This window comes from Phalacrocorax aristotelis, chromosome 1, assembly GCF_949628215.1.
Source record: "Phalacrocorax aristotelis chromosome 1, bGulAri2.1, whole genome shotgun sequence".
Taxonomy (NCBI): Eukaryota; Metazoa; Chordata; class Aves; order Suliformes; family Phalacrocoracidae; genus Phalacrocorax; species Phalacrocorax aristotelis.
This window is the reverse complement of record NC_134276.1, coordinates 123,119,065-123,145,752: the sequence shown is the minus strand read 5'-3', so window position 1 is coordinate 123,145,752 and position 26,688 is coordinate 123,119,065. Positions and strand designations below refer to the sequence as shown.

Genomic DNA, 26,688 nt, shown 5'->3' with positions numbered 1-26,688 from the left:
ATCTCACAATGCCTCATTGCCCCATCTGTAAAACAAGAATAACGTTTTTCTTTCCCCTTAAACGACCCTTTGCTCATCCTGTCTACTTCATCTGTAGACTCCCTGTAGCAGGAGCTCTTCCTTACTCTGAAATAGAAAAGCTATTTAACGGGAGTCCAAGCACTTCAGACGCTTTTTTTCTAATGCAACATATATACTACACAACAATCATCATTCCTACATGGCTAATTCTCACGGTCGATATCCTATCCCTCCTCACCTTCAAATAAGTTGGCACATTTCTATTGATTCGATAAAAACCCCTGTTTTCAACATTTTTAATCACTGTATCCTCCTCAAGGGCTAGTTTTACCTTCTGAGGGACCAGCACTGCATATACAAGGGAGATGTTCCAACATCTTCTCCTAAGTTGTGCTGCTATCCAAACAGTCTGGTCTGAAAAGCCTCTCAATCTTCAAGCATTTAAAAAATAATTTACAAATCTGGCCTTGGCACAGATATCCATTAAAGGACAGAAGATCAAATACATGTTTCCAAGGATCTGGCAACAACACAGCTCTACGGAACATGTGATTGACCGATGGCCTTTTCATCCCTTGAGACAGGCCTATTCCTACCCTAGGTAACTGGCAGACTGGGAAGAAGCAACTCTCTTCATTTACTTAGGAATTGCTCTTTCTAATCTGCAAATGCTGACGTAGCACAATCAGGGGCAGACACACTGCAATAAAGGTTGCAAGGAAGAAATTGCAATGCTGGAACATAGTCAGTGGATTAATTTTAATGGTTCTGCATATGGCTAGATAAAAAAAGCATCATTGATTTCCTGCTGACCCTCTCCTCCAAGTTAATGAATGAAAGCTACTCCTGTTAAAAGGCATGCAGCGCAACAAAGTGTGCGACTGCCATCAAGACTGCAGGGGAAATCTGATAACCAGGGTTTGAGGTAACACCTGTCACATAGGGAAACTGCTCAGGTTTGGGATGTACAGAATCCAGTGTGCTAGCATTGCAAATCATGTGAATCTGGTACTATCTCTTCATTTTAATCCCTCTTTCGCAATTTTTACTTTGTTGCATCGCTCAGAGAAGCAGCTCTTTGAAGGAGCTGAGCCCTGCAGTGTGGCGCAGCAAATGTGCATGCGCTACTCAGCATTAACTCCTCAGTCTTCAATGCTTGATCCAGGTTCTTTGGTTCACCCAAGGCAAAAAGGGAAGAAAATTCCTTCTGAAGAAGGGGTAACATATTTCCTTTGGTTCAAGTCAGTCCTGAGGAGGAATGAAAGGCTCCAAGCTGCCTGTTGTCCTGTCCATCTTCCACACAGAGACCTATGGGCTGCTGCAAATTTCACTGTTTTTTTCAGCCACAAGCAGACCTAAAACCACTTGGTCTCTACTTAGATGGATCAAGTGCAGGCTCGGATCAGCCAAAGATTTGTCCCAAGTCACCTAGTATTCCATCACTATAAAATTATTTTCTGTCAAGAATCCCTCTTGTATCAACTCTACTATTTGTAATGCAAGATGCTGAAACACATTGAGAATAAGTGGCAATAAGTAGCCCTTAAAAAAAAAAATTATTTTTCTATGTTTACCTTTCCTCTTATGCTCCCTTTCTTCTGCTTCCATTTTGGATTTTTACTTTTGTATCTGGCTTCTCGTATCACTAAGTCCACGGGTACTCCCTTCTTTATCATAGCTAAGAATTACGTGGAGATGAGATGGGACTAGAGGTCTGTTTTTCTGCATTCCCCTATGGACTTGGCAATAGTCTGCTGATCAGAATGAGCTATAGACCAGATTCCCTTTCAGTTCTTTCACTTCTTGCCTTCCAAACTTCTATTAAATATACCTCATTCCTTTCCATCCTTCCTTTCATTTTTGTTTTCATAATGTAAAGGAGAATGTCAGGAACATGCTCTGATGCACGATGGCTCTGAATGGGTTATCTCCACTTTCCTCCCCCTGGCTAGGTTTGAAAATTAAACATGAGCACACTAACTGCTACAGGAAGGTGCATTTCACTGACTTGACTACTAGCCTTGCTTCTGCTCTTTACATTTCTTCTTATTACCTTTCTCTATCTAACACAAGTATAAATAGTGAGTGTTTTTAGTTTTGGGGCTGAGGATGGAAACCCAGGAACTCTGAATTTTGTCCTTAGATCACCATTGCTTTTTTAAGTAGACCTCGGTAAATCTCTCTAGGGTTCAGTATCTTCTCTAATGTCACATGCTGCCAAGCACTTAATGCTCTCACAAGTATCTGAATTCCTCAAATGAAAGGCAGGACAAAAGTGAAACCTATTTGAGTACCTATCTTACAAAGATGTCATGATTTCAGGCCTAATCAGTGTAAGACCCTCGGATGAAAAATTGATCAGTATCAGTATTCTGATTAGATTTGATCAAGCAGATTTTTAAAATTACATAGGTTATACAGAAATCAGTGATCCAAGTAAGAATTTGAAATGTTTCACCAAAACCAGGCATAGCCTCTGTAAAAAGGAAGTCAACATTAATTTTGAATACAACCATATTCAAACGGTCTTTCACCGCTACTGCAGGAGGGAGTACCTGTGGCCACGTCCATTGCTGCTCTGTTGGACTGTTCCCCACTAGCACCCCAGCAAGGGCAGTCCATGAGGAAGCACCCACCTCCTGATGCCTCCAGAGCTCCCATTCGCACTATCCCACGTTCCAGAAGCTGTTATGGTACTCCTAATGCCGTTCCAACGCTAGCTCCAACACCAGCTCATCGGATGTCACATAATCTCAAAACGATTACGGACTGCTTCCTGACTGACAGCACAGTGGCAGAGATAAAAGGAGGATGCTGGCCAGAAAGGGCCTCCAGTCTCCTCTGTTGCTCTGCCAGGATGCTGTCTGCACTTGTGTTGGCAGCATGGGTAGAACCAGGCAACGGAGGCCCAGAATTGGCAGCTGGCCCAGATTATGCCAGAGCTGACCTTGCAAGAGTCAAGTTTGTCCAAGCCTTAGCCACAAGTGACAGCAATGGAACAGGTGGGGGGATGCTTCCAGGTAAGGCTGACGCCAAGACCAACCCCACTGCACTCTGTTATGAACAGCCCTGTGGAAAGGCTCCTCAGCTCAAGAAGCAACTCCACAAGTCAGGCGCTGGCTGAGCCCTTCTGAGAGCTGTGCTCCGCACCGCTTGACACACATGGCAGTCCAGCCGGGGGTAAGTTCCAGTAGTTGGCTGGAGCCACCAAACAGGGCAGAGAAAGCCACCGACATCCTTGTAAATCACATGACACTTCGCTCTTTCTTGCTCCTTCGCAGCACGCCAGCACTGCAAGCCAGATGTTGCAGAAGTACTTGCAGGAGTTCTTTTGGCAGAATGTGAGTGTGTTGTCAAGGATGCTCCTTAGTATGGGGGGGTCTGTCACTTCCAATAGCATTAGGTGTTTTCCTTCTACAGTTAAGTACCATCAAGGAGTAGAAAACAAAGTCAAATAATTTGGTCTTATGGGTGCTGAGAAAGGGGGAAACACAGCATTAACATTTTAGCAGGGTTATCAATATTATTCTTTGTATTACAGCTATTTTACATCTCCAATATATTATCAGTGCTACTCTTCACATGCTGCCATTGCGTATCCCACTGGATTTTCATACAAAAACAATTCTCTGCCCTCAAAATCAGCTTTCGTAAAGAAAAAAAGAGACCTGAAATCTGAAAACTGTTCACTTTTACCTGCTTCAAACCTGGTTTAAAAAAGGCAGAGGAAAAGGCAACTGAGCCTTCACAAAAGGCAAACACGTGGCCAGCAGTTGATATACACTGGCCCAACCTAAAGAACTGGATTGGTTTTGCTCCCTACGCGCTTCCCAGATAACATGTCAGGACACTGTGCCTCTTGTACTTTTTGTGCATAAGACCTACTTCTATTCAAATATTTTTCTTGTTTGGTTGGGGTTTTTTTGTTTTGTTCGGGTTTTTTTTGTTTTTGTTTTTTTAAGGCAGATCACAAACTATTAAAGATAATAACCACCATCTGATCTTCAAGCTCCTTGCTCCCACCTTCCACTCATATTTTCTGAAACTTTTGTTTCAGCTGAAGGCATTCTGTATATAATGCAAGTGTAATGTCACTTTAATGAATATTTGTACAGTACTGGTCTTTTAGTTAAATTATGTGAAAATCAGGTGCACTGGACATGGGTAATGGGAAAATAAGTTTGCTTCAGGAGCTTAATTGCTATGCTGATGACTAAAACAACAATACTGGCAGGCATTTCCTGATTTTTTTGAGTAGGATCGTTTCTGCAGTGAAGAAATACTGGAACCACAGATTCTGGGTATTCTTCCACTGCAATTTGTTAGGTTCTATTTACTTATTCCAAATATGTGGGTCTCATTTACTTAGATCAGAGACAGCCAAATTTGCAGATAGCTGCAGAAATGCCAGTAAGCTTTCCACTTTGCTACTATTGGTCACAGTTCATTTTTAGCCTAAGTCTGTTTTTTTGTCTGTTTTCTATTTGTTTCCTGCGTGTTCTGTTTGCAATACCTTACAACCTAGAGGCACTGTACCATACACAGTTGATCTAATTCAGAAAGACTTTGCTACCAGTTATCCTCATGTGCCCATACAGAGCAATGCAAAATAATTCCTGACAAACATGAGTATTCTTCTATCACAGTTTGTACCTTAATCAAGCAAAGTCAGCCAAAGACGCTGCTTGACTTCAATAGCCTTGGTGGGGCCTGGTATTTAAAGGAATTCAGGTGCCTAAGGGAGCAGGAAACACCGTGTGGATTTCCCAATTGTCATGAATATATGGCCCAAATCCCAGATGATTCACTAACAAATCCTTCAGCAATGTTGTAAATGTCAACATAGATTACATTCATGCTTAATCCTTGGTGTTAGGTATGTTGCAATGAGTATCAGTGCAAATGACAAGAACCTATACCCATGGAGGTATCTTCTGAACTAACACCTTTAACTTAATGGTGTCCAGCTAAACTAACAGAACTAGACTTACAGAAATACAAGGCTGGAGGTTGCATAGCTGTCTTATAATTCAAGGGCAGTTTCAACAACAGAAGGCTTCCATTTTGCAAACTGTACTTCTGAATGTTGAGCCAAGCCAGCATGCACAGCTTTGTTGACATAATATTAACTACCACCCAAGACTAAAGCTTATTCACTCACTATTAACAATGGATTAAATTAGAAGCAGTGTTGAGCAGTGCCCTATTCAACAGTATTCTCTACTATTTTTGCTAGAAATTTGCTTCCAAAGTAACTGTTTTATGCATCTGCTGTAAATGGGAAAAGATATTTCAGTTTAACAAAGACTCTTTGTTACGATGCACAACCATTAATAATGGATTACACTTTTAATCCACTTTGACACATAAATGGAAAATCTATGGTTTGATAAGATTAAGCATTTATCAAAGATTTTTTTTAGTATTAATAGTGGTTTTCAAAGACAGAGTTATTTTCTACAGATTTTTTTTTCACTAGTAAGTGTTTTAATTTCTTCAAAATAGATGTTTATTTTGGACTTTAAAGCCAGGAGTTGGTGCTTTCCCAACAGATCAGTTACTCACTCATACTCCCATTAACTTCAATGGGAAGAGGATCATGGCCCAAGAAAATAATTTGAAAAAAACCCCAAATCTATATTATGTCAACCCAATAGACATTAAAGGCATTAATTACAAATCTCAGAATTGAGGACAGTTGAAATGACATAGCATATAAAGAGATCTTTAGTAATTATCTTCACAATTTCTAATCACATTTAAATTCCTGTAAAGTTATCAAAACATTTGAGTAATTTGAGCTTGAGATGTTTTCTATTTACTAAGAATTCAAAGAGCTTCTTTCAAGTGAAAGGTAGAAGCAGCTTTGAAGAGAAATGACAACAGAGTGAGGGAAACCCTAAACAAATACTTCTGATGTAGGTATTATGTCCTTAATGTAATCTTCCTCATTTCTTGTATTTCTTACAGACTTTAAACAACACATTCAGTATTGATCTGAGAGCAAAGTAGTCATCAAATAATATTTCTGAATACTGTCTTAACCATAAATTTTAAAATGACTCTTTAAGTTTTGCCTGTTTGAAATGTATGGCCCTACAACTCACCTTTTAGGCCCTGCACCACGCCACTGGAAATTATTTGCGACATTCACGAAGACTTCCTCATCCCCACTCCCACTGACAGAAAATATATACTACTCATTATTCCGATGCAAATGGGGGAACAGGTAATCATCTGCTTTAAAAAGAAGGTGCTTGGGCATTACTTATTACATTACTTACATTACTTGTATTTGTATTTATACAAATTGATCTTACCATTGTCATGTTTAAAACAAAATATATACTAAGAGGACCAGTGAATTCTGGCCTATAGGCCCTTTCCTCTTCTATGTTTGTTCGCATTCAGATAATTTTTAGAGTTCCACTTTTCTGTCTTTTCTCCCAGCCACAATCCTACTAGCTTCAACAGGCTTGCCCGTATCAATAAAGAAGGCAGGATTAGGCCCTTAATTTGTAACCTTAATTTGTAGCCTTAATTTGTAACACCAACACATTTGCAAAACCAGCACATACTTTTAAAACCACTAGAAGTTAAAAAAAACATAGTAGGAATACAACTTTAAACTGGATTAGGAGGTCATGTCAATGCAATTCTATACAACACCTCTCTCAAGATTTTGATGGTGTCTCCAGGCTCTACAGCAATAAAAATACTAAATATTCCTACTAATGAGTACTTTACTGTGTTTAAACATGCAAGAAAAAAGACCCCACTAAATGGGAGATATTAATCAGCCTCAACATGAAGACAAAAAGATTATTGATCTTAAAAGTAGTATTTTTTTGGAATCAACTCAAGTAGTATGCCCATAAAGAGAAGTCTGCTGAGAAAACAAAGGACGACGGGGCTCTCCTGAGCAGTAAGCTTAGAAAGTAAAATATTTCTAAAATTGATTGCATAGCATGGCTTACACAGTAAAATAGATTAATAGCAACAACGATAATAATATTAATGATAATAATAATACTGTGGAAGAACTGAAGGGTGTTTTGAACTGAGAACAATGCTTTAGACTTAAAGTTCTAAAAGTGAAATATCCTTATCCCACTTCAGAGAAAACAAGTGCAGTACATGAGGAAAAAGATACACAGTCTGTGTTTTTCTAAACCTACACTGAATCATGGTAATGTTTAAGTGTTGTTAGTTGTTAGTCATCGTGAATATTGTTTGGAGACTAGCAAATATATTTGCAGAACCGACTGGTTAAGTTTGTCTTTGATTTCCAGGGGTTTTGGGGAAGTTCCCATCTAAGAATCCACATCGTCACATGGTTAAGATAAAGCACTTGACACTTTGGATTTCACTACTAGAAAGTCCCTCTGGAGAGATGACATGGTGTGCATTATTCATAGTTTCAGATTTTGGGCATCAGCCTTACTTCATATGACAGCGTGGGCTACATGTTGATCATGCTGTACTGTCAGCCGAGAAACTTGCTGTGTGACTTCAGGGTGCTCATTTCCCTCCCTGTAGAACAGCCCTGCTTACTCAGACCGAAATCGGAAGAGAATAAAGCACTGTGCATGAAAGTGCTGTTTCTGGATTACGTTACTTTGAGGAGGAATTTTTTTGACCTTTAGGGCAGCCGACTTCCAGAAGTGCCGAATGATCCTCCTTTGCCCTTCAGTGCATTTCTTCATGCAGCGAAGACCACTGTGTGAGCTCCCTTCCCTTCCCTTTACCCAGTCCTCTGCTAAATTAGTTAAATCAGATTAATCCGATTGTTATCATCTTTGAAATTTTTTTTTCATTTTGACTAGGCAGAGGATAACGCAGGACCCATCACGTTTCTAAACGCAAAACGACATTGTTATAACTAATTTTTTTTTTTTTTGCTTTTGATTTGAAAGACTGCCACCCAGCACGCATCCTGAGCACAGAACCAGGAAAGAAGCCCACGCACGGGGCAGATGCCAAGGACGGGTGGGTGTGTGCGGGGGGGCGGTGTGTGTGCGTGTGTGTGTGTCGGCTTGACCCCACGCCCCGCCGCCCAGGCCCCCTCCCAGCGGCCCCTCGCTCCCAGGGCGCCGCGCCCCGCCCGGCGAGCCCCGGGGCAGGGGCGCCCCCATCCCCCGGCCAGGCGGGGGCCGGCGGGTCCTGGCGGGGCGGCGGCCCGGGCTGCCCACGGGGCTTCCCCCCGCCCCGCTGCCTGCCTGCGCGGCGTGTGGTGGGACGGCGGGGGCGGACCAGCTCCGCCGCCGCCGCCCGGCTCCGCCTCTCCCGCCGCAGCTCCCAGTCCTGGAGCGCCGCTCGGCTGCCAGAGGGAAGCCGCCACCTGCTCCGGTGCGGAGTCGCTCCTCGCTGCGCGCCGAGAGGGAGAGCAGCCGCCCCGCCGCCCGCGCCCGGGAAGTTACCGCTCCTCCCGCCGCCGGGGGACAGCCGCCGCCGCCGCCGCCCGGCCTCGGAAGGGGGAGAAGTCGCCGCTCCGCTCCGCTGCCAGAGGGAAGAGCCCCCCGCGGGCGCGCCGCCCCGCTCCGCCGCTGCCTCCCGGTCCCGCCGCGGGCAGGCGGGATGATGGAGCCCCCCGCCGCCGCCGCCTGCGCCTCCTGCCGCCGCCGCCCGCCGCTGCTGCTGCTGCTGCTCTGCCTCCTGCTCGCAGCCCACCGCCTGCCGCAGGGTGAGCGCCCGCCCGCCCGCGGGAAGGGGCGACCGCGACCGCGCCGTCCCGGCCGCGCCTAACTTGGCTTGCAGGGGAGGCCGGGGCCGCAGGTGGCGGTTCCCGCCCGCCCCTCGCTCCTGCCGGCGGGGCCGCCCTCCCTCCACCGGAGCGCTCCGACACCTACCGCGGGGTCTTGGCGTGCCCGTGCGCCGGGGGTCGCCCCCGGCCGGTGGTGCCCTCCGCATCCCCCGTTCCGCTTCGGCGGGGAGCGGCCGGGGGCTGCTCCCCTCCTACCCCCGCCGGCCCCTGGGGAAGGCGACCGGCGGGGCGGGCTGATGCCGCCTCTCCCGAGGGAGAGGCAAGGGCTGTGCCCCGCGGTGCGGGGGGCTGAGGAGTGGCGGACTCGCCGCCTTTCCCTGTGGGAAGGGGCGGCGGGGTCCCTCCGGGGCGTTGTCACGGGAGGGAGACCCGGGGCTCGGCTCGCCGCGGCGTCCCTTTCACTTCCAGGCGGAGCGGCACGTCGCCGCGCCACCGCCGTCTCCAACTTCGGCGGTTCAGCCGCTTCTCCCCTCCCAGGCGGCTTCGGTGCCGCCCGTGGCGGTGCCCGGCTGCCGGCGGCTGCCCCGCCGCTTTCGCCCTTGCCGGGGGGGTGGGGTGTGGGTGCGTGGGTGGCCGGGGGGTGTGTGTGTGGTTGGGGGGGGGGGCGGCCGTGGGGTGCTGTCCGGGCGCGGCGTGGGGCGGCCCCGCTGCCGGCCTCCCCGCCGCGGGCAGCCGGCGGGGGCAGCGCGGGTCCCGCGCCTGCTGGCAGCCCCGCGTGGGGTGACGCTGCTCCGGCGGATCGGGTTCGCGTGGGTAACTTCTCTTCCCGCCCCCGCCACCCCGTAAAAGCCCTCTGGAGGCCTTGGGGAAGCGGGAAGGCGCCGGGGAGCGCCGAATACTCTTAATTGTTCCGGGAATATTTTGGCCATGAGGTGTTTGTAGGCTTTATTTTGTAAATATTGAGCGTCAAAGTGAAGTCTGAGGGAGAAGCTGTGAAGTGAGGAGTTCCGCATTCAACGCGGAGACCGACTCATTATTCTTGTAGAAAGAGCGTCAGCCTGTGGTAACATTTTGTATTGCTTTAAGAAACGGCTTTGCCTACAAGTGCCTGGCTTTGCAACGGCGGAGGGTTTGCAGAAGTGGAGTCGGTGGGTTTTCGCTCCTGGCCCCTGCCTCCTGGTTACGTGCTTTCCAGTTAACCATTTACAGGCAGTACCTTCTCATCGGAACGGAAGAACAGATCCTTTGCACTGGCTATATATTTATGTTTATTTTGTTCAAGCCTTTAGTTAAGTAGAAAACGAGCAACACCAATAAAGTAAGGCTGCCGAAGCTTTAATTTAAATTAGAATAGTAAAAAAAGCTCCGAACAGAAGCAAAAGCAGTATCGGAACCATCAGCAATGTGCCTGGCTGTTCTGCTGGGCTTTTGCTTTGGCAAATGAAGTGTATAATCACTGCAAGATGATTCTTGCATCTTGCAGGGGTGAGGTGTCTCACCAGCAGTTTACAAAGAATACTGGTTTCTGTGATGCAGGGAAATCTTCAGGAAAGATTGTTCATTTTATGAAACCTTAAAGGTGTGTGGAGTATCCAGAGAGATAAACGCCTCAGCTTCTCATAAGCAAGACTTGGCCCCTGTGGAGAGATTTATCCCAGTAAATACCAAATGATCTCGCTGATTGTGTGACTCTTTACAGTTTTCCTATTGAAGGAAACCTGAAATCATAAAATATTTCATCTCAAGGGTTGCTTTGATGGAGGTCCATAGAAAGATGGGACTTGACCACTTATGATCTGGATAGGTTGGAGGTAAAATCATTTACCTACGTTTTTTCTGCTCTTTGTTTTCTTCCTTGCTCCCTCGAGGAGAAGCTCAGGCTAACAGCAGAGTGCAGGCAAATAGATGTGGGGAGAAACCAGCCCCACCTTAGCTTAGAAACTTTGCCTGCAGTACTGAAAATGCCTGGAATGCCTAATGTAAGATTGAAGCCTCTAGTTTTCACTTTATTCTGCAGAGTATGAAAGATACTGAGGTATAAAAATATCTATAAAAAGATCTTGATATTACTGTATACTTCACATTTCTTTCCCCTTGCTATCTCAGCTCTTTTAGGTGATAGGTAATTTGCTATCATCTACAACAAATTCTGGATATATTACTCTATCTTGGTGCTTGGCTTTTGGGAGTTCCATCTCAGGTTTGTGTATGGAAAGCAATAGATAAGCTATTAAAAGCATATTAAAAGTCGATGTGCATCAGGTGTAGAGCTCTCCAGCAATATTCAAGCTGACTGGGGATCCCTATGAGAAATTCTGAGTTTCTTTCTTCACAGAATAAACTGCCTAGGAAGATAGCTGTTTTAAAAAAAAAAAATAAAAGGAGGGGGTCCAAGTCGGCATGTGGTACTAGGAGGCTAGGCCAGCCTAAATGAGAACACCAATTAAAATCTCATACTTTTCTAGAGGAGGTAACTGTATGTGAAAAGGAAGTCAGCTTTTAATCAGGAGCTAATCATGACCTTTGTAAAGCTTCTCCCTCCCCCCACTTTCTGGTGAGTTATAACTAAGCAGCTCGGTCTCTCATACTGTGTTTTATTACTGAAGACTTGTGACATATTGCTATATTGCGTAAGGGTAGGGAGGCTGTAATATGTAGTCTTCTCATTCACATGACACTGAAACGACTACACCATGTATATATGTTTTGATATGCTATGTGTCTGTGGTCCAATACACAGGTAGCAAAGCCAGACTCAATTTTCAGTGAACTATAAGTTGTTAAATCATTTGGGAAGTGCTTGATATGTTTAAAAAGTTTTTTTTTCTTTCTTTCATTGTGAATATGCTAGAAAAGTCTTGCAACATAAATTATTTTTCTTCTTGTGCTTTCCCCTTCTCTGTTGGGTTTCTAGCACTTCTCGTAAGGCAGCCGGCAGCAACAGAAATCATCTGGGTCTGTAAATCTCTGAAATTTCAGCCCATTGATTTTTACTGGAGAAAATATATGTTGTTTTGTTCATGAAATAAATATCTCTGTCGTAAGTCATATTTAATTCCAAGATATCTTATTTCCGCTTTCCAACCTGTGTAAGACTAATACCTTTCCTTACAGTACAGTTCATTCTTCTTCCTGAAAGTAACCTAGAATGCTAATGTGTAATCCCAGAGTAAATAGTTTCAGCTGTCTTGGCAGTAGGAGTTAAGCTATTTGTTGGCTTTTTTCCAGCAGAAGGTTTCGGGGAACAGAATCTCTAAATATTTTTGCGAGATGACACGTGAAGGGGAAAATAAAGAAAATAGCATTGTGTTTTACATAATGCAAATTATGTCTGCGTGATCAGGATAAACCAATCTTCTCTATTTTCTTACAAATATCTGACTTCTGTAGCGTGGTTTATGGTCTTAAGCTGTAAGAGTGCTTGCTGCAGATTTCCATAATGTTGCATCGGATTACATACGGTGCAGAAAGACCTCGTATAAAAATGAACATTACTGTAGTGGCAACAGCTTCAACGTGTTTGCTGGTCATACCAACGTCACACCACCATGGGCTTTCCTTAGGTTCCTACCCCAGGACCTTCCTTTTTCAAAGTTGTTTTGGCCTGGCTGAGTGAAGCAAAAGCAGATTGCAGAATAGGGAACCAGCTATGGAGGAGCCAGGCCTACCTGTATATAGTTCAAGCCTATTAACAGTTGAGAGACTGAATTTGCTGAGTTTGTAGGAGCTATAGTTTGTAACCAGCTCTCCTAACACTGGATCATCACTATTCAGTTTCCCCTTTTTGTGACCTGCAGTACATGACTGTAAGCGTGATGGCCACAGAGGAGCTGGTCTGCAGTGCTTGTTCCGTTGCTCTTTCGCCTGTGGGAGGTCTGTTTTTTTATACTACAATGACGAGTGTGGAAACTGTTTAACATCGCTAGTATGGCTTTTTAGCATGGTCTTGTTCAGTTCTGTAAACCCTGATACAGGGCTAGACGTACCGGTTTTTGAGAGATACTACTGTATCTAAACTCCATAATCTTCACGCTCTCTCTTCAGTGCTCCTGAAGGTTCCTCTGGGTTGGCTAGTTTATAGATTTTTCTTCTGGTAATGCAATCATTTTTTTTTTTATTAAAAATGCATGTAAACTGCAAGGCCGTACTTGTAAGAGAATTGGGGACCTGTTGCAACGTGCTGATTTCTCTCAAGTTCCTCTGCTTTCAAGAAAAATAGATATGCTTCCATGCACCAATGCTCAAATGAGAGAATCTTCAAGAACTGTAAATGCTGTAGGGTGATAATTAGAATTGACTCAAGCAGAACGTGATTTTTTTCCAGGAAAAACTGAACATTAACAACTCCCCTTGATTTGAAATTGTTGAGCGTTATCTTCCCTGCAGACAAGGCTTTGACCTACACATTCTTTATCTTGGTAGCTTTTCTTTAATAAGAACAGGATGAATATTAAAGGAGGCTGTACATTCCTGTCTTTAATATGCTTGAAAATGAGCCTCATCTTTTAGAGAGGAGACTGCAGTGCAACTAGTATGCTGACAATCCCCTACTGGCAGCGATTGGATCAAATTTCTTCTTTTTTTACTCTTCTGATTTTGTTTTATTTTTCTTCTTCCCCAGTGTGTTTTATTGTAGGTGGGTTGAATTGCAGTTGGTGCTACCCCAGTGGATGTTAATCTACCCCTCTAAAGCGGCAGCTCTTTAGAGGAATATCTGCCTAGCGTAAGATTAAATTGCTTTTCTTATCGTGTGTATAGGTCTCCAGAAAGGCAAATAAATATTTACTTATTAAAACATCTGCTGCTTCTACTGAGCTGGTATTTTTGTTGTTGATAAGAAATACGCCTCTTTTGAGGGGTAAAAAAAGGGAAAAAGTGATAAAACAGTGGAGAGAGTGAGAGAGAGCGCCTACAGCTTTAGGGTATGATTTTTAGAGGTTATCGGGGGTTAGAACAGTTCTGTAACGTTTGGCTAGAAAGCATTTGAAGTGCTTTCAATAGCAATGGAAGTACTAAGCTGTTCCCTTGATAACAAGCAAAAAGTGCATTTGTGATTTAATGAGTGTTTCAGCAGTCTATATATCCATATAATCTGTTTTCAATTAAGTTGTACTGTGTATAGTTAACCCCTTATGGTGAAGAAAAACTTCAAATGCTTGAACCGCATTCACGCGTTGTGTTTTGTGGTGTGGTAGTCCCATGCGTAGCTTCTCCTGGCATTGTTAAGCATCGGTGTGGGTCACAGCAATTTTGCTCCTGAGGGAAAGCACTCAAATGTCAGTCAAATTTTAAAAATTTCCTTGGGTCTCATGGGCAGCAGAAATGCCCAGGGCTGGAGCCCTGGCAGGTTGGTGACATTTCAGCATGTGTCAGAAGCAGTGCGTGGCGGTTGTCCCCTTCCCATGGCTAGCGCACTTATACACTGTGCCTGGCGGGTGTGGCGCAGCTGTCTGGGCTGGAAAGTTTTGGGTTTTTAAGACAACACTGATTTTGACCATAGTTGGCATGTTTTAAACTTGAAGAGATACTGGCAGCTAATTCAATAGAGGGAGCTCCGCAACCTTACTGTTAGAAGCAGCACGTCTGCTTTTCAAGCTGAAGCCAGAGGTCTGGGAAAGTTATGCTAAAAGTCTTCACTTCTTAGCCATGTTCTGTGGTGCCAGGCTTTGTTTCTGAAAGCATCTTACATTCATCACAGGCTTCCTGTTGCATGAAGGAGAAGGAAGGACGAATCCAAATCGCGTAATAGGCAAACTCAAAAAGATGACTCAATTAGAGATACTTCTCTTTTGCAGCAAGGCATTGCGTGTGTTTTAAACGGATATGTTACAGAACCAGGTTTTTAAATAACCTTTCCTTGTCTGGAAGGGGCTTCACAGAGAAATACAAAAAGAATAAAAAGAGGGTATTTTCTGGGGGTGAAATGGGCCAGGAATGGTGTTGCATGAAATAGGGTACAAACAGGATAAGGGAATGATTGTACTAGATAGACTGTTGTGGTGAGAGAAAGCTCAAACACTTCCAATAAGATGTATTAAGTATGACCTTTATTTAACAAAACATATTTTTTCAGTAAGTTCTTTTAGCATCATGAAGGAAAACTGGACCGTGTGTGCTGTTCTGTAAACAGAGTCTGGATTCTGAGCTACTATAAAAGAAAGCCAGCTTAGGAATGTGCTGGTATGCTTTTAACCCATTCCATGTCTCTAATACAAAAACAGGTACATATATAGAGCTGATAACTGTTCTGCAAACCTAGGACTTCATATTTTTCTTGGATCCTTTACTTTTAAAAATATTATTTCTCATCAGACTATTTTGCTGCTAGTTATGAAGCCCCATTAAGGACCAGCTCTTTCTTAAAAAAAAAAAAATCCTTTAAATTGAGTCACCTCCAAGACGGCTTCAGTCTTCAATCAGACAAATCCTTGACTTGCTGCTGAAGTTACATACTTTCTTCCTAACTTTTCAGTTTAACTAGCGTGAATAACCATAGATATTAGATAACAAAACAGAGGTAGCTTGTGTACAGCTAGACTTAAATGTGCCATTTTATACGACTGACCTATATCAAGTTTTTGTTGTGGTTTATTTGAGTTTTTGGGGTTTTCTTTAGAAAGTGGAACAACTTATTTTTTGAGAACTTGCTGTTGAGTGGAGTGACTTTATCATGCTGACCAGGAAGAATTGCTAAGGCTCATATTTTAGAAAAACAAGAGAAGGTTGATGCAGTTTTATCTGTGGGGTGGAATGGTAAATGTTCACATAAGGCTCTGTAACTGGGTAGCTTACAGAGAGTACCCAGTTTGAACTGGGCTTAAAAAATGGATAGTTGAATGCAAGTGTGAGGTTTTAAAGTCACTTGTGAGATGCAGTTCTTTAAGAGCAGTTTTTGAATTATTTTGTTGTTCGTTATCTAGAGTAGTAGCCTAGGTATTACTCCATTTTGGCATGGGATTTTTTTTCATGAAATGTAGAAACCAGCATGCATTTAGCAAAGTGGAATATTTAGGCAGGATTTGGGGAACTTCAGTGTAGCCATGTAACTTGAGAAGAGAGAATGATTCTGAATCGATTCCTTCATTCTTGATACTGCACGACAAATTGCATAACAAGTGCTTGCACATAGAGAAGACGGTAGGGTAAGTATTATCTTAAAAGTCACTGATTGACACAGCATTATGGGATTTGCTTTCTCAAATTGGGGAAGCTGAAAGTTTCTGACACTGCCAACAAAGTGGTGTGCTGACAACTGGTGACGTAAATCAAAACATTTGCATCTTAACATTTGACAGCTTGAAAGGTTAGCAAGGAGATAATTTTTCCAACTTGAATTAATGACCGAGACTTTTGTCAAGTTTGGTTAACTACTCCTCGGTTCTCAAACTACTGCACAACTTATTGTTAACCTTGAACCCTACCTACTCAGAGAAGCAACAAAAAAGTCGGTATTATGAATGTTCTACGAACTTCCAGTTTATATGAGTGAATTACATTTTCTACTGTTGTGTTTCTGCACAGACAAGAACGCTTAGTTAGGCAGAGCTTGCTGTGCAGGCAGTTCTACAGTTTGAAACAGTCACCACTATATAAGTAACTAATGACAGTGACTTCACTGTTGCATAAATTTACATTTTTGCATCTTTTTTTGCCACTATAAGTGCTTTTTTTTAAAATAATTTGAATTTCCAGAAAATGTTTTGCCCTAGTAGTTTAGCTCTTGACATGGCTTCTGTAACAGGGCTTTGCCCTTTTGGAGGGGTAACTGTTCCACAGTTTAGACTGACCTTGCTCATCACATTACTGTTGAATGACGCAACAGGTTCTGTCTTAGCTTTGAAGTTTAAGTCCTTAGTATAACCTTTACCCTAAAGGTTTAACCGCAGTTAATGTGTGGTGCCCCATAGCAGCAAATTCCTAAGTGACTACGTGAACCTCTGATGTTGGAGCGGGGCTTCTGAAAGTTCAGCTGCAGGTTTGGTAAGGGTCAGGTTCTGGTATTTCATCCAGACTCAGTTGTGTCTGCAGGTCATTTCTTGTCATTGCTTATCACTTTCTTAAGTACCCTGCAGTGTTAAATCTAAAACTTCTGCACAGCTTCTGGGGGCGGCAGGGGGAGGAGTCTAAAGCTTCTGACATAGTGGAGGATAAGTGGCATGTTGCAAAGGTGATAACCAGGGATGCAGAAGAAGCAGGTTAACCATGTTTTAGTTTAGATTCACAGAATTTATGTGGCATCTTCTATGCATCTTAACAGAGTGCATGCCTGCTTTGTTAGAAAGAAGGTTCATCCTTTATCTCAAAAGAGCTGTAAGCCTTGGTGTCTGCAGCCACAAGGAAGCTGCTATAAGACCAGGAAAGGCAGACATTCTGGCCTATGTATCAAAATGTTGGTATGTCAAAGGGCCGTAAGAGATGAATCATGTCTGCCTGAGAGCCAAAGGGATAGGAGTGGGGGGAATGTGGCTTGTGTTATTTCAGAGCTCTTGTCATGGGAGTGGGGCTGTAGCTGGGTGTCAGGGCATGCTGGCAGCGTTAGGCTCTCCAGAGCCTGCTGGCTGTCCTTGTCCCACAGCCAGGGACTCGGAGCACTGCTGCAGCCACTGTGGCAGCACAGCTTGGTGAGGGCAGGTTTGTAGTTACTCTTGGACAGCACGCAGCTCGAGTGCCAGAGGTCAAAAACTCTCTGTAATGGTGGTCACCTGTAGTGTCTGTGGTGGCAGCTTCCTTTCCACTGTGTGAGAGGGAAAGGGAAGAGTCTGTATTCCTCCCAAGCATGAAAAATTCCCTCCTTTTGCTGGGGATATGCTTACCCTCTGAACTGCTGCAGAGAAGTATCTGCTTACTTTAGGAACATTGATTTTTTTTTTTATGATTTTTTTTCCTCCTGCTCTGAATGGTGTGCAAAGCACTCTGGGGGTCACTTTTTAATCATTATGCCCATATGTGAGTACAGAAGATGGGCTTCAGCGTGCTTGGTATGCTCATGATCTTCGGCTCTTTCCATTGCATCAGCAGCACAGGGCATAGAGGAATGAATAACACAGTGTGTTTCTTTAATGAATGCTGAATGGGTGAGTGTGAGCTGCCAGAAGCTTTATCCAGAAAGAAGCCGGGTGTTGTGAGGGATGATATCTGCACACAGGGGAGGAGAGGCAGGTGAATTGTTTTTAGCTGGAATCCACAGTCCAGTTTTATTAGATGTAGGAGTAGTTTCGAAGACTGAAGTTGATGGTTCAGCCCAAAAGCTTGTTAATTTTTCTAGGCAGAAGTAGTGCTTTTAAGCTGTTTCTTGAATTATTGTTTTATATATGGTTACTCCTGAGGGCTGTGTATAAGCTTCGTATTTGGAAGTTTTGTGTAAGTATGTATAAAAACCTACCCCTCTTGGTATGGCGGGGTGCCTTCTCTTAGGTGTGGATTCTAATTCACAAAAGCCTCAAATAGCTTGCTTTTTCTTGCTGTTTGACTGGTTGCTAGTCTTCCTTCGAGGTGCTGTCATCTGCAAAGAGCAATGATTGTTCTGAGAAGCTTTTCATGTAAGCGTGAAAGAGCAAAACGCTGAGCGTGCTGAGGACCATGACTCCTTGTGAAGAGGCTTTCTTTGTGCAATAGAATAAATATTTGTTACTTTCTTGGACATACTGTACAGCACAGACTTTTTTCATAACCATAGAAGGAGGTTGGTGGCTCACAGTCTGCAAATTCTGTGACAATGTAGTAAACCCTACATAAAACTTGAGGGACCCTGCTAATTGAAAATGGTAATAGAAGCTTTAAGAGGAGTATTGCAATGAAAATCTTTATTTTTCATGCTAAAATGTTTCATAAAGTCTGGATGGGGTTTCTGGTGTTTTGTTTTTTTTTTCTTTCTTTAGGGTAGACCATTAATCTATCCTTAGGAAAGGAGGGAAGTGTAGGTAGTAGAAAAACAAAAGTTTTATCCAGGCTTGCATTAATTCCAGGCGAGAGGTTAAGACCTGAATCTTACATCTGCTATAAGATGCTCAGCTCAGCAGTTTCCCATTATCTTCCTCAATAACAACTTTAAAGGAAAAAAACTCAAAGTTTTTTTTTATTCCCTCTGCTCAGGGAAGGCTGAGGACTGGGTGTGGGGTAAAGGTTGGGGTTGGGATTTTTGTTGGTTTTTGTTTGTTTGAGTGTTCTTAGTATCGTGTAATGAAAGAGGAAAGTGATCAGTTTCAGTCTCTGGCATAAGTGGGACTGTATGCCAGGCTTTTCAAACAGTGATGTTTGTAGACAGAAGGAAATTGTTGTGAATTGGGACTGACAGTGGTTTGGGAGAGCCACTCTTCCCCTTGAACATGTCAGTGCTCCTGGGCTGTTAAGCTAGGGTGGAAGTACCACAGCATGCATTTCATTTAAGAGGATTTGAGTCGTCTAACCTAAACTCTGGTACTTCAGTGGTGAAAAAACTATTTTAGTTTTGTGTTTCTTGTGGCATTGTGTCATTTGCTTGAGCTACATTTCAAACATAGTGAATGTTTTGTGACCTTTGCCTGCTTGGTAGTAATTTAGTTGCAACTCCAAGTCTAGTAAGTTTTATACGGGCTACTTTTGCAGTAGATGCACATCCTTGGTAATTGTGATTACCAACATGCTGTTTGTGAATCTGCAATGCTTAACCTTGTGCAAATTATATTTGCAGATGTACCAGATAAATTGTACATTAAAGAGCTCTCCCTGTGTTGGGGTAGCCAAACTCTTCCCTGCAAGGCTTGGAGAGTGAGAATTGCCATGTGATCTGAACCTGAACAGCACATGCCCAGGTTCAGAAAGCTCAGGCAACTCTTGCCAGGACTTGGAGCAGCAGTGATTCTCTCAGATGGTATTTCTTCCCTCTGTTGCAGGAAAGGACTAGGGTGAGTGTTTAGTGACTCTCAAGGCAGCCTGGCAGTGTCGGCCAGCACCAGCAGCTACTGCTGCAGCTGAGGAGCATCAGTGGCTGCATGATTTAGCCCTGGGACTGAGCCCTTGTGTGGGTTTTAACTATGGCTTCTAGGGGCTGTGTTTTGTATATCACCAGGTGTGATCTCCTCTGCTGATGAGACAAATGGGTGGAGGTCTAAAATTTTGTGAAGTGAGTTGGCATGCAGATTAAGCATGCCTCTCACTTGAGATGAATGTGAAAAAGCTGCTGCTTTTCTGCCATTTTGTTGGGGGGGAGTCTGAACTTATCTTTACAAAATCATAGGAAAGGGAAAAAGATACAAAAATGGAATATTGAAGTTCTTACCTGCTGATTTTTATTCTTTCAGCATCTGATGTTTAAGGAAAAAAAGTGTAAGATCTTTGGTTTAAAGAAAACAAAACAACATAACAGAGGTGGTTTTGATTTATAAACTGCACTTGAACATCAAAAGATCATTGGGAACATTTCAGGCTGAGAAATAGAAAATATTTTTTGCTAGCATATGGTTTGCTAAACTTCACTGTGTCATTGACTATTATATGTCTTTATGAGCTGTAGGTTCTGGAGAGCAAAGGCATTAGAGGTGAGAACAATTAAGGAAAGCTAGAGTATTTAGAACTGCAAGAGCAGCACTTTGAATCTTTGACAGGGTATATTAATGTGAAAAGGAAGAGGGATTGGCTTTGTATTTAAAGGTTTTTCTCCCACTGCTCTGTAAGCAAACATTTTTGAGTGGAGCACATATGAACCAGCTGAGAAGTTTGCTGTCAGTAATTGATGATTGGGCCGAAGGCACAGATCAGCATCTCTGCAGGGAGTGGCATACACAAATAAAAGGCAAGTAGCCTACTTTCAGAGTATTAAATCAGGTATACCCCTAAAGCCTGTGAAAAGAAATAATATGGAAAAATCATGGAAAGTGGTCTTTGCAACAGCGACCGGAAAGGATGAAATGTCATTTGGGAAGGCCTGTAGAAGAATGCTGCCTGGACAGGATGGGTAGCCATTTTGATGGCCAGGAGGAGCTGTAGCTGGCATGCGTGAGACTTGCACATCTTGTGGGTGTGAGCTGCCAGAGAACAGTCAGCTGAACCTGAGGGGAGCCCAGCTTTTGGATCTGCCCCTGAAGAGGTAGAGGGAAGTGGCATTAGCAGTAGAGAGCCTGGGGGTTGGAGAGCGGGCGGGTGGTGGCAGGGGGAAGGAAGCCAAGGGCCCTGGCCACAGCTGTGCAGAGCCCAGAGTGTGGTACCTCATTTCCTTCTGTGGCCAAAAGGCCTGTGGGGGCAGAAATCTGGATGGAGGAGGTAAGCCATCTGTGCAGAAAGAGCAGCTGGATTTTTGCTTGCAAGTGAAACAAGTTGTGGCGGGAGAACAGAAAGCTTTCTGGAAAATGGTGGGATTAAGGAGAACCCTTGCTAGGAGTATTTTGAGGGAGAGGAGTAGAAGCAGGGAGAAAAGACACCAGAGAGCAGGGCAAGACCCAATTTCAAGACACGCAGTGCCTGTTTTTCCCTGTCTGTATCACCATGCGCTCTCCTGGGTTTGGCAATTACCCTGCCTCTTCCCTTTCCTTTCACCTGTTGTAATTAGCAGGCCGCCCCCTTTGGCCAAGACCGTGTACTGCCACGCCACTATACTCTGCTCTTTATGTTCCCCTCTTGTCAGTCATATAATTCAGTGTTACTTCCTGCCTCAGGAAGACATTTGCTTCCCCAGAGGGATTTTGCAAAGCTGAAGTGCTCCTACTGTGGGCTTACGTGGCCTGCGCTCATGGGTGGGGTGGGAACCCTGAATGTTTTCTTCTAGTCCTCATAAGAGGCTTGGTGTATGAGGTAATGTGTCAGGGAAAGGGTGTCCTGTGCCGAGCGTAATTGCTGGGTGGCCTAAATGTCCGGCTCTACCCTGTTGAGCCATCAGATGTTCTCTGGAGTAACGTGTACCTTACGCTGTGGTCATTCAAGATGGTCAAGAAACCCTTGTCTCTGGAACGAAGCAGCCCATACTCTTACAGTGCTTTTTTTACCAGTTCCAAAGAAATGTAACATTATTTGTCTAATATGAATGCCGTAATAAATATAGCTATGTGACCCACTGCGGTTGAAATTGCAACTGTCAACCGTATTTTCTGGTCTGAGCCTTTTCATGCTGTGTCTGACTGAGGTGGGGAGCAGATGCTGTGAACCTACAACAGCAATTGTGCTAGGTTGCAAAAATCCAGAAATTAAGCTAGTGCAATAGTTTTGGGCCACGATCAGTGTGTGTTTGAACACCCAGCTTCAAAATTATTCACATATTTAAATATATTGAGGACCTAATTTTTAGGTTAGAGGTAGCCCAGGAGGACATGGTAGGCTGTAAGCGGTGGTGTGGAGGCTGTTAGGATGCTGGATACTGTCTGTGAGTTGCAGCATTTTTCTGTTCCTTGCAGAGGATCCCTGGCTAGCACAGCTTGCAGAGAAACTATTTAGGTAGGGAGTTGATCTAGTTCAGTCTTCCTGAGTACAATGCAAGTTCACCTCTTCAGCTGACTTTTTAAGTCTCCTTTTTTAAATTGCACACGCATGTTTTTTTCAAATATATCCTTTCTCATATTTTTTTTTTTTTTGTGGCTGTCAGCAGGGAATATGCAGCTTACTAAGCTTTCTTGAGTATAACTTTAAATGGAGAAAATGCTTCTATATAAACTGAGATTATCTCATCACAATATTTTTATGATTGTTAATTAAAATGTGAGGAAATCCTTTAGAGCGGATTTGCAGTTTTGAGACTTTTATGAGACTTACCATGAGAGATCTATTTTTATAGTTATGCCTTCTTATTAGCTTTGAGATTAGGGTATGTTTAAATGCATGGCTATCAAATCTTGTGATGATTACTTGTTTATTTTGCAGTGTAGTCTAATTTAGCTATGGTCCCATTCATATGTTGTTTGTGTGCCACTTTGCAATGAGATATTGTACTGCTATATTGTTATTGCTATTTAAAATAAACTCCCAGAATAGTTTTAATTTGAACTTGTATTTTTTTTTTCTGTTTTAACTTTCAGTGAATCAAATTTTGTTAGATTACCATGAATAATAACCATTTAGGTTGTTCCAACTGGAAATCCATTTTCATTAGACTGGGAAGACTGATGAAGTGTAGGAAAGATCACCACAACTATCAAAGAGAGACTTATATCATTTAAAAAATGTCTTGACATAAGTGGAAACTTGTAAATTCTTGGGTCACAGTGCATAAAATTGTGATAGGAAGCAAGACCTATAGAAAGTTTACTGTGAGAAAGCAGGAGTTACTTAACAGTAGTTTAGTTCTCTGTTCTCTTTGCAGTAGACAGACATGTCGGTGGAAGATGGATTTAATTTTTTTAATTTTTTTTTTAGGCATAGTGCTTTCTGCTTGAACTTGTGCTCAGGCTAAAGAAAGAATTGGAGTGAAGATCTGAACAGGGTTAAACAAATATTTTTTTGCCTTGCTCTAATCATGCCTATAATAGCATGACAACATGAATCTTCTAATCACAAGCTCATCTGTCATCTCAAACAACACCTTGGAGTTGTTTGATTGCAGAATTTCCCAGTCTAAGAATAATTAAGGCATGGAGAAAAGTGATCAGCTGTAAATTGTGAAGTAAGTCAGAGTCCTTCAGAAGTGAACGTGATGAGGATTCAGAGTCCTTTGCCTTGACCTGTTTGTATGAGTGACCACGTGGAGAGTCTTGTGCTCTGGGCCAGCAGGAGACTATGTAAAGGAGAGAAGGATGCTGCTTTTTTCTCCCTATGGGTCATTAAACACAAGCTTTGGGTGTTTTGTGAAGATTTGGAGAGGAAACACATCAGATAAGGTATCAGGTAGAATAATCAGGGCTAATTATTTTACAGACTTTAAGGGAGTATTTTATTAGAGGATCACATTGCTCAAGAATATATGTATGTTTCCTTGATGCTTGTATCCTAGGCCAGGTGCTAGCATAGATGTGGTTTCGCGAGCAGATTGCACTGTCAAAAGCAAAGCAAGGGAGAGGAAGGAGGGAGAGCTGTTTGTTATGCTGGCAGGAATACGCGTGCTGATGCAAACTGTGTTTATATTAGCAGGCTATTCTGATACAGCTAATTAATCAGAATTTGTCTACCAAACTATGCTTCAGAGATTAGAGTTCTTTTGCAGGTGTTGAAGGAGAAAATGGAGGTTGGGTAGAGTCTTGCTGTTGTTTAATAGAGGAGATGTGTTAAAGGAGTTGTCTCTTATTTTTCCATAAGCACATGGAGAAAAATGAGAACAGACGTTGAAACAAGAAGAAATGAGAAGGGAAAGCAGACAACTTTTAAGAGAATAAGTGGGAAAAATAAAAGCTGGAATGTTTTTTGTGTGTCTTCTGAGAGAAAGTCATAGAAAGGTGGTGCAGAGGTGGACATCTATCTGTATCATCGAGACAATGACTAATGATTGTTTCTGACTCCTAGATTTCCTCCCAGAAAAGTAGTCCCTTTTATGTTCTTTCTTACACTGGGGAAAAGTTTATTTGCAGTTTTGCTTTCAACAGTCAAAAGAAGATTATAGCCTTCGTGAAGGGACTTTCCCATCTCCTGTAGAGCCTTTGCCTGCAGAATTATTTTGGTCGTGTACCTGTTTGTACAGATTTGTGACTTTTGAAGTAATGTTTTACCTTATACCAAGTAACTCTGGAATTTTCCCCTCATACCCATCCTTCAGAGGCTGCTGGTGTAAGCTAGCAATGCAGCTTGGTTTTGCGTGTCCCATATGGAAAGTGTCCACTTACTTGGAAAGGTGTGCCTGTGGGGGTGCCTTGCAGATTTTGGGGAAGGAAAGAGGGGTGGTGTAGCGCTTTTTTCTTTTAAATTTCTGTTTAAGAAAGATAGACTTATGCGCTAAGGGTTTTTCTTTTATCTATTCAGTATTAAAACTAGGTAAGGTAACCTTGCCTATCCTTTTTTTCCTTGGGTCATTTACCCAGTAATAACACCAAATCCACTGAAGTAACCAGTATCATTTTTTGTGGCAATTTTAGTTCAGTCTTTATTCATAGGGGGGAAGTAGGCAGTGAAACAGATGAACTATAGATAAAATATCAATGTTTCACATACATACTTTCAAATTAGTGGAATTGGATGCATACTGAAAAAGAGAATCAATTATATAGCTGCTGCTTATCAGAAGTTAGCAAATGGTAAATGCAGCTTCATTTTTATAATCAATTACCTAGCCCAGGAACTTGTTAGCAAAGGTTAGAAGCTGTAATAATTTTCAGTAAATGTCTACACATTATCTCAGTGTATTTCTGCACACTACATTTTACGGAGATGAGAGAGAAATGTTTCTCTTCCCTGAAGTCTTTTAAACTGGCTTGTGAAAGATGAGGATCATGCCCCTCAATGTCTAAGCACGATTTGCATTCATCCCGTGGCAGAGATGATGGCGTATACTTCCTCATTAGTCGAACACTTTTTTCCCCCACTTGTAAGCATAGATTACTTTCAGCTTTGTGGGTTTAAAGGAGATTTACATCCCTGTATGGTTAGTTTATCCACATCATCGGTCAGAATTTACAGATAAGGGGAATAGTAATGGAGGATAACTTTTTTTATTTTGATTTTCCTCTGACTTTCTCAACAGGGATCCAAAATTCTTTGAGTGCAGAAGTTAGTTGTTGCAGGTGACAGACTATGAATGCATTCTGCCAAAAGATTTCCAATCTTCCAGTCCTACTAGCCCACTCAAGGCAGCGTTCACTGTTCATATGTAAGCGTTCATGTTCCTATTCATGAAGTACCTTATCAGACACTCCTTTATTTTTGTTCAAATGTTCTAGCATTGCTGTTTGCTTATTGCCTCTCTTCTGTGATTGTATTTCTGGAGGCTTCTGCAGGCTTTGTTTCTGTTGCTTTTGTGTTGGATGGCAGCATATCGTGTCAGAGTTGCACAGCTCTGTGTCACTTCTTTCACTGAAGTATTTTTTTAAAAAATCTTGTGTGCAGTGTAATCCTAAGTTCTTTAAAGTTCCTAATATCTGGCACTTCAGCCATCAAAAATGGTGGGATCAAGTTGCTCTGCTAGCCAGACCACAAAGGCAGGCATTTTTTACCAGTAGGACGTTTAATTTATTTTTATTTCTCAGTTATTTTTCTTAGGGTAAAATTAATTTTTTATGAAATTGCTGGTCTTGTACCTCTCATTTCCCCATAAGCACTGTAAACTCCATTGAAACTGCTTACTGTATCTGAGTTTTTGCTTGTTTTTAAGAAAGAAATTCTTGCTCTGTGTTAATTTCTAGTTATTTACCCTAACTATTTGTTATTTCTTGTCGAAGGCTAGCTTTTGTAGACCAGTTAGTCTCTGAATCACAATGTATTTTGCCCTCCTATTTTTCAGAGAGCCTTTCGTTGCCACTAGTCAGGTTCTCATTAACTGCATTTTCTGTCTCCTATGATCATATATATTTTTTTAACTGACATATTAAAGTGGCCTGACTGCTCCTCTGTTTTTAGAACTTACGGATAACATTTATTTGAATCTCTGTGGCAACGATCAGTCTTTCTAAGCTTGTAGACTGGTGTTGTCTTTTGCTTCCCAGGTCCTCACTGGGAAACTTGACTACCAGCTGCAGATTGCAGCAGCAATGAAAATGAAAGCATTTTCAAGGTACACTCGATATCTTTATTTAACCAGAAATCTTTATTTAACTGGAAGCAATGCTAAGAATAGCAGCCTCTGCTAGCCTGAGCGGCTCAACGCTTTCAGGTTTCAATATCTATATTTAGTGGGGCTGTTTTTCTGTTCTCCAGGATTGCGCAAGTCTTCTCAAGTTGCCCCAACTTTCTGCACAAATTATGTCAGGGAGTCCAGATCACATCGATTGTTTAACAAACTCTTCAGTGAGCAGGGGATTACAGGGTAGGGCAAGTTTTCTTCTGGCAGTGGTTTTCTGGGGTGGTAAGAGCTGCTTGGAGCTGTGCAAGGATCCTTGAGTGAGCACAGCATTTGGTGTGGTACAATGGTAGCTGTGTGAGTG

General features: G+C 42.8%; 1 protein-coding gene across 5 annotated transcripts in view; it reads left to right on the top strand.

Moving 5' to 3' along the window:
• Positions 1 to 8,354: 8,354 nt before the first annotated feature.
• Positions 8,355 to 26,688, top strand: part of ALCAM (activated leukocyte cell adhesion molecule) — a 119,396-nt gene continuing 101,062 nt past the window's right edge. For all 5 annotated transcript variants that reach the window (XM_075104553.1, XM_075104581.1, XM_075104571.1 and 2 more), the window contains exon 1: positions 8,355 to 8,704. In XM_075104553.1, coding sequence (XP_074960654.1) covers positions 8,599 to 8,704 — 106 coding nt within the window. In that variant the 5' untranslated portion in view covers positions 8,355 to 8,598. The remainder of the gene's footprint in view (positions 8,705 to 26,688) is intronic.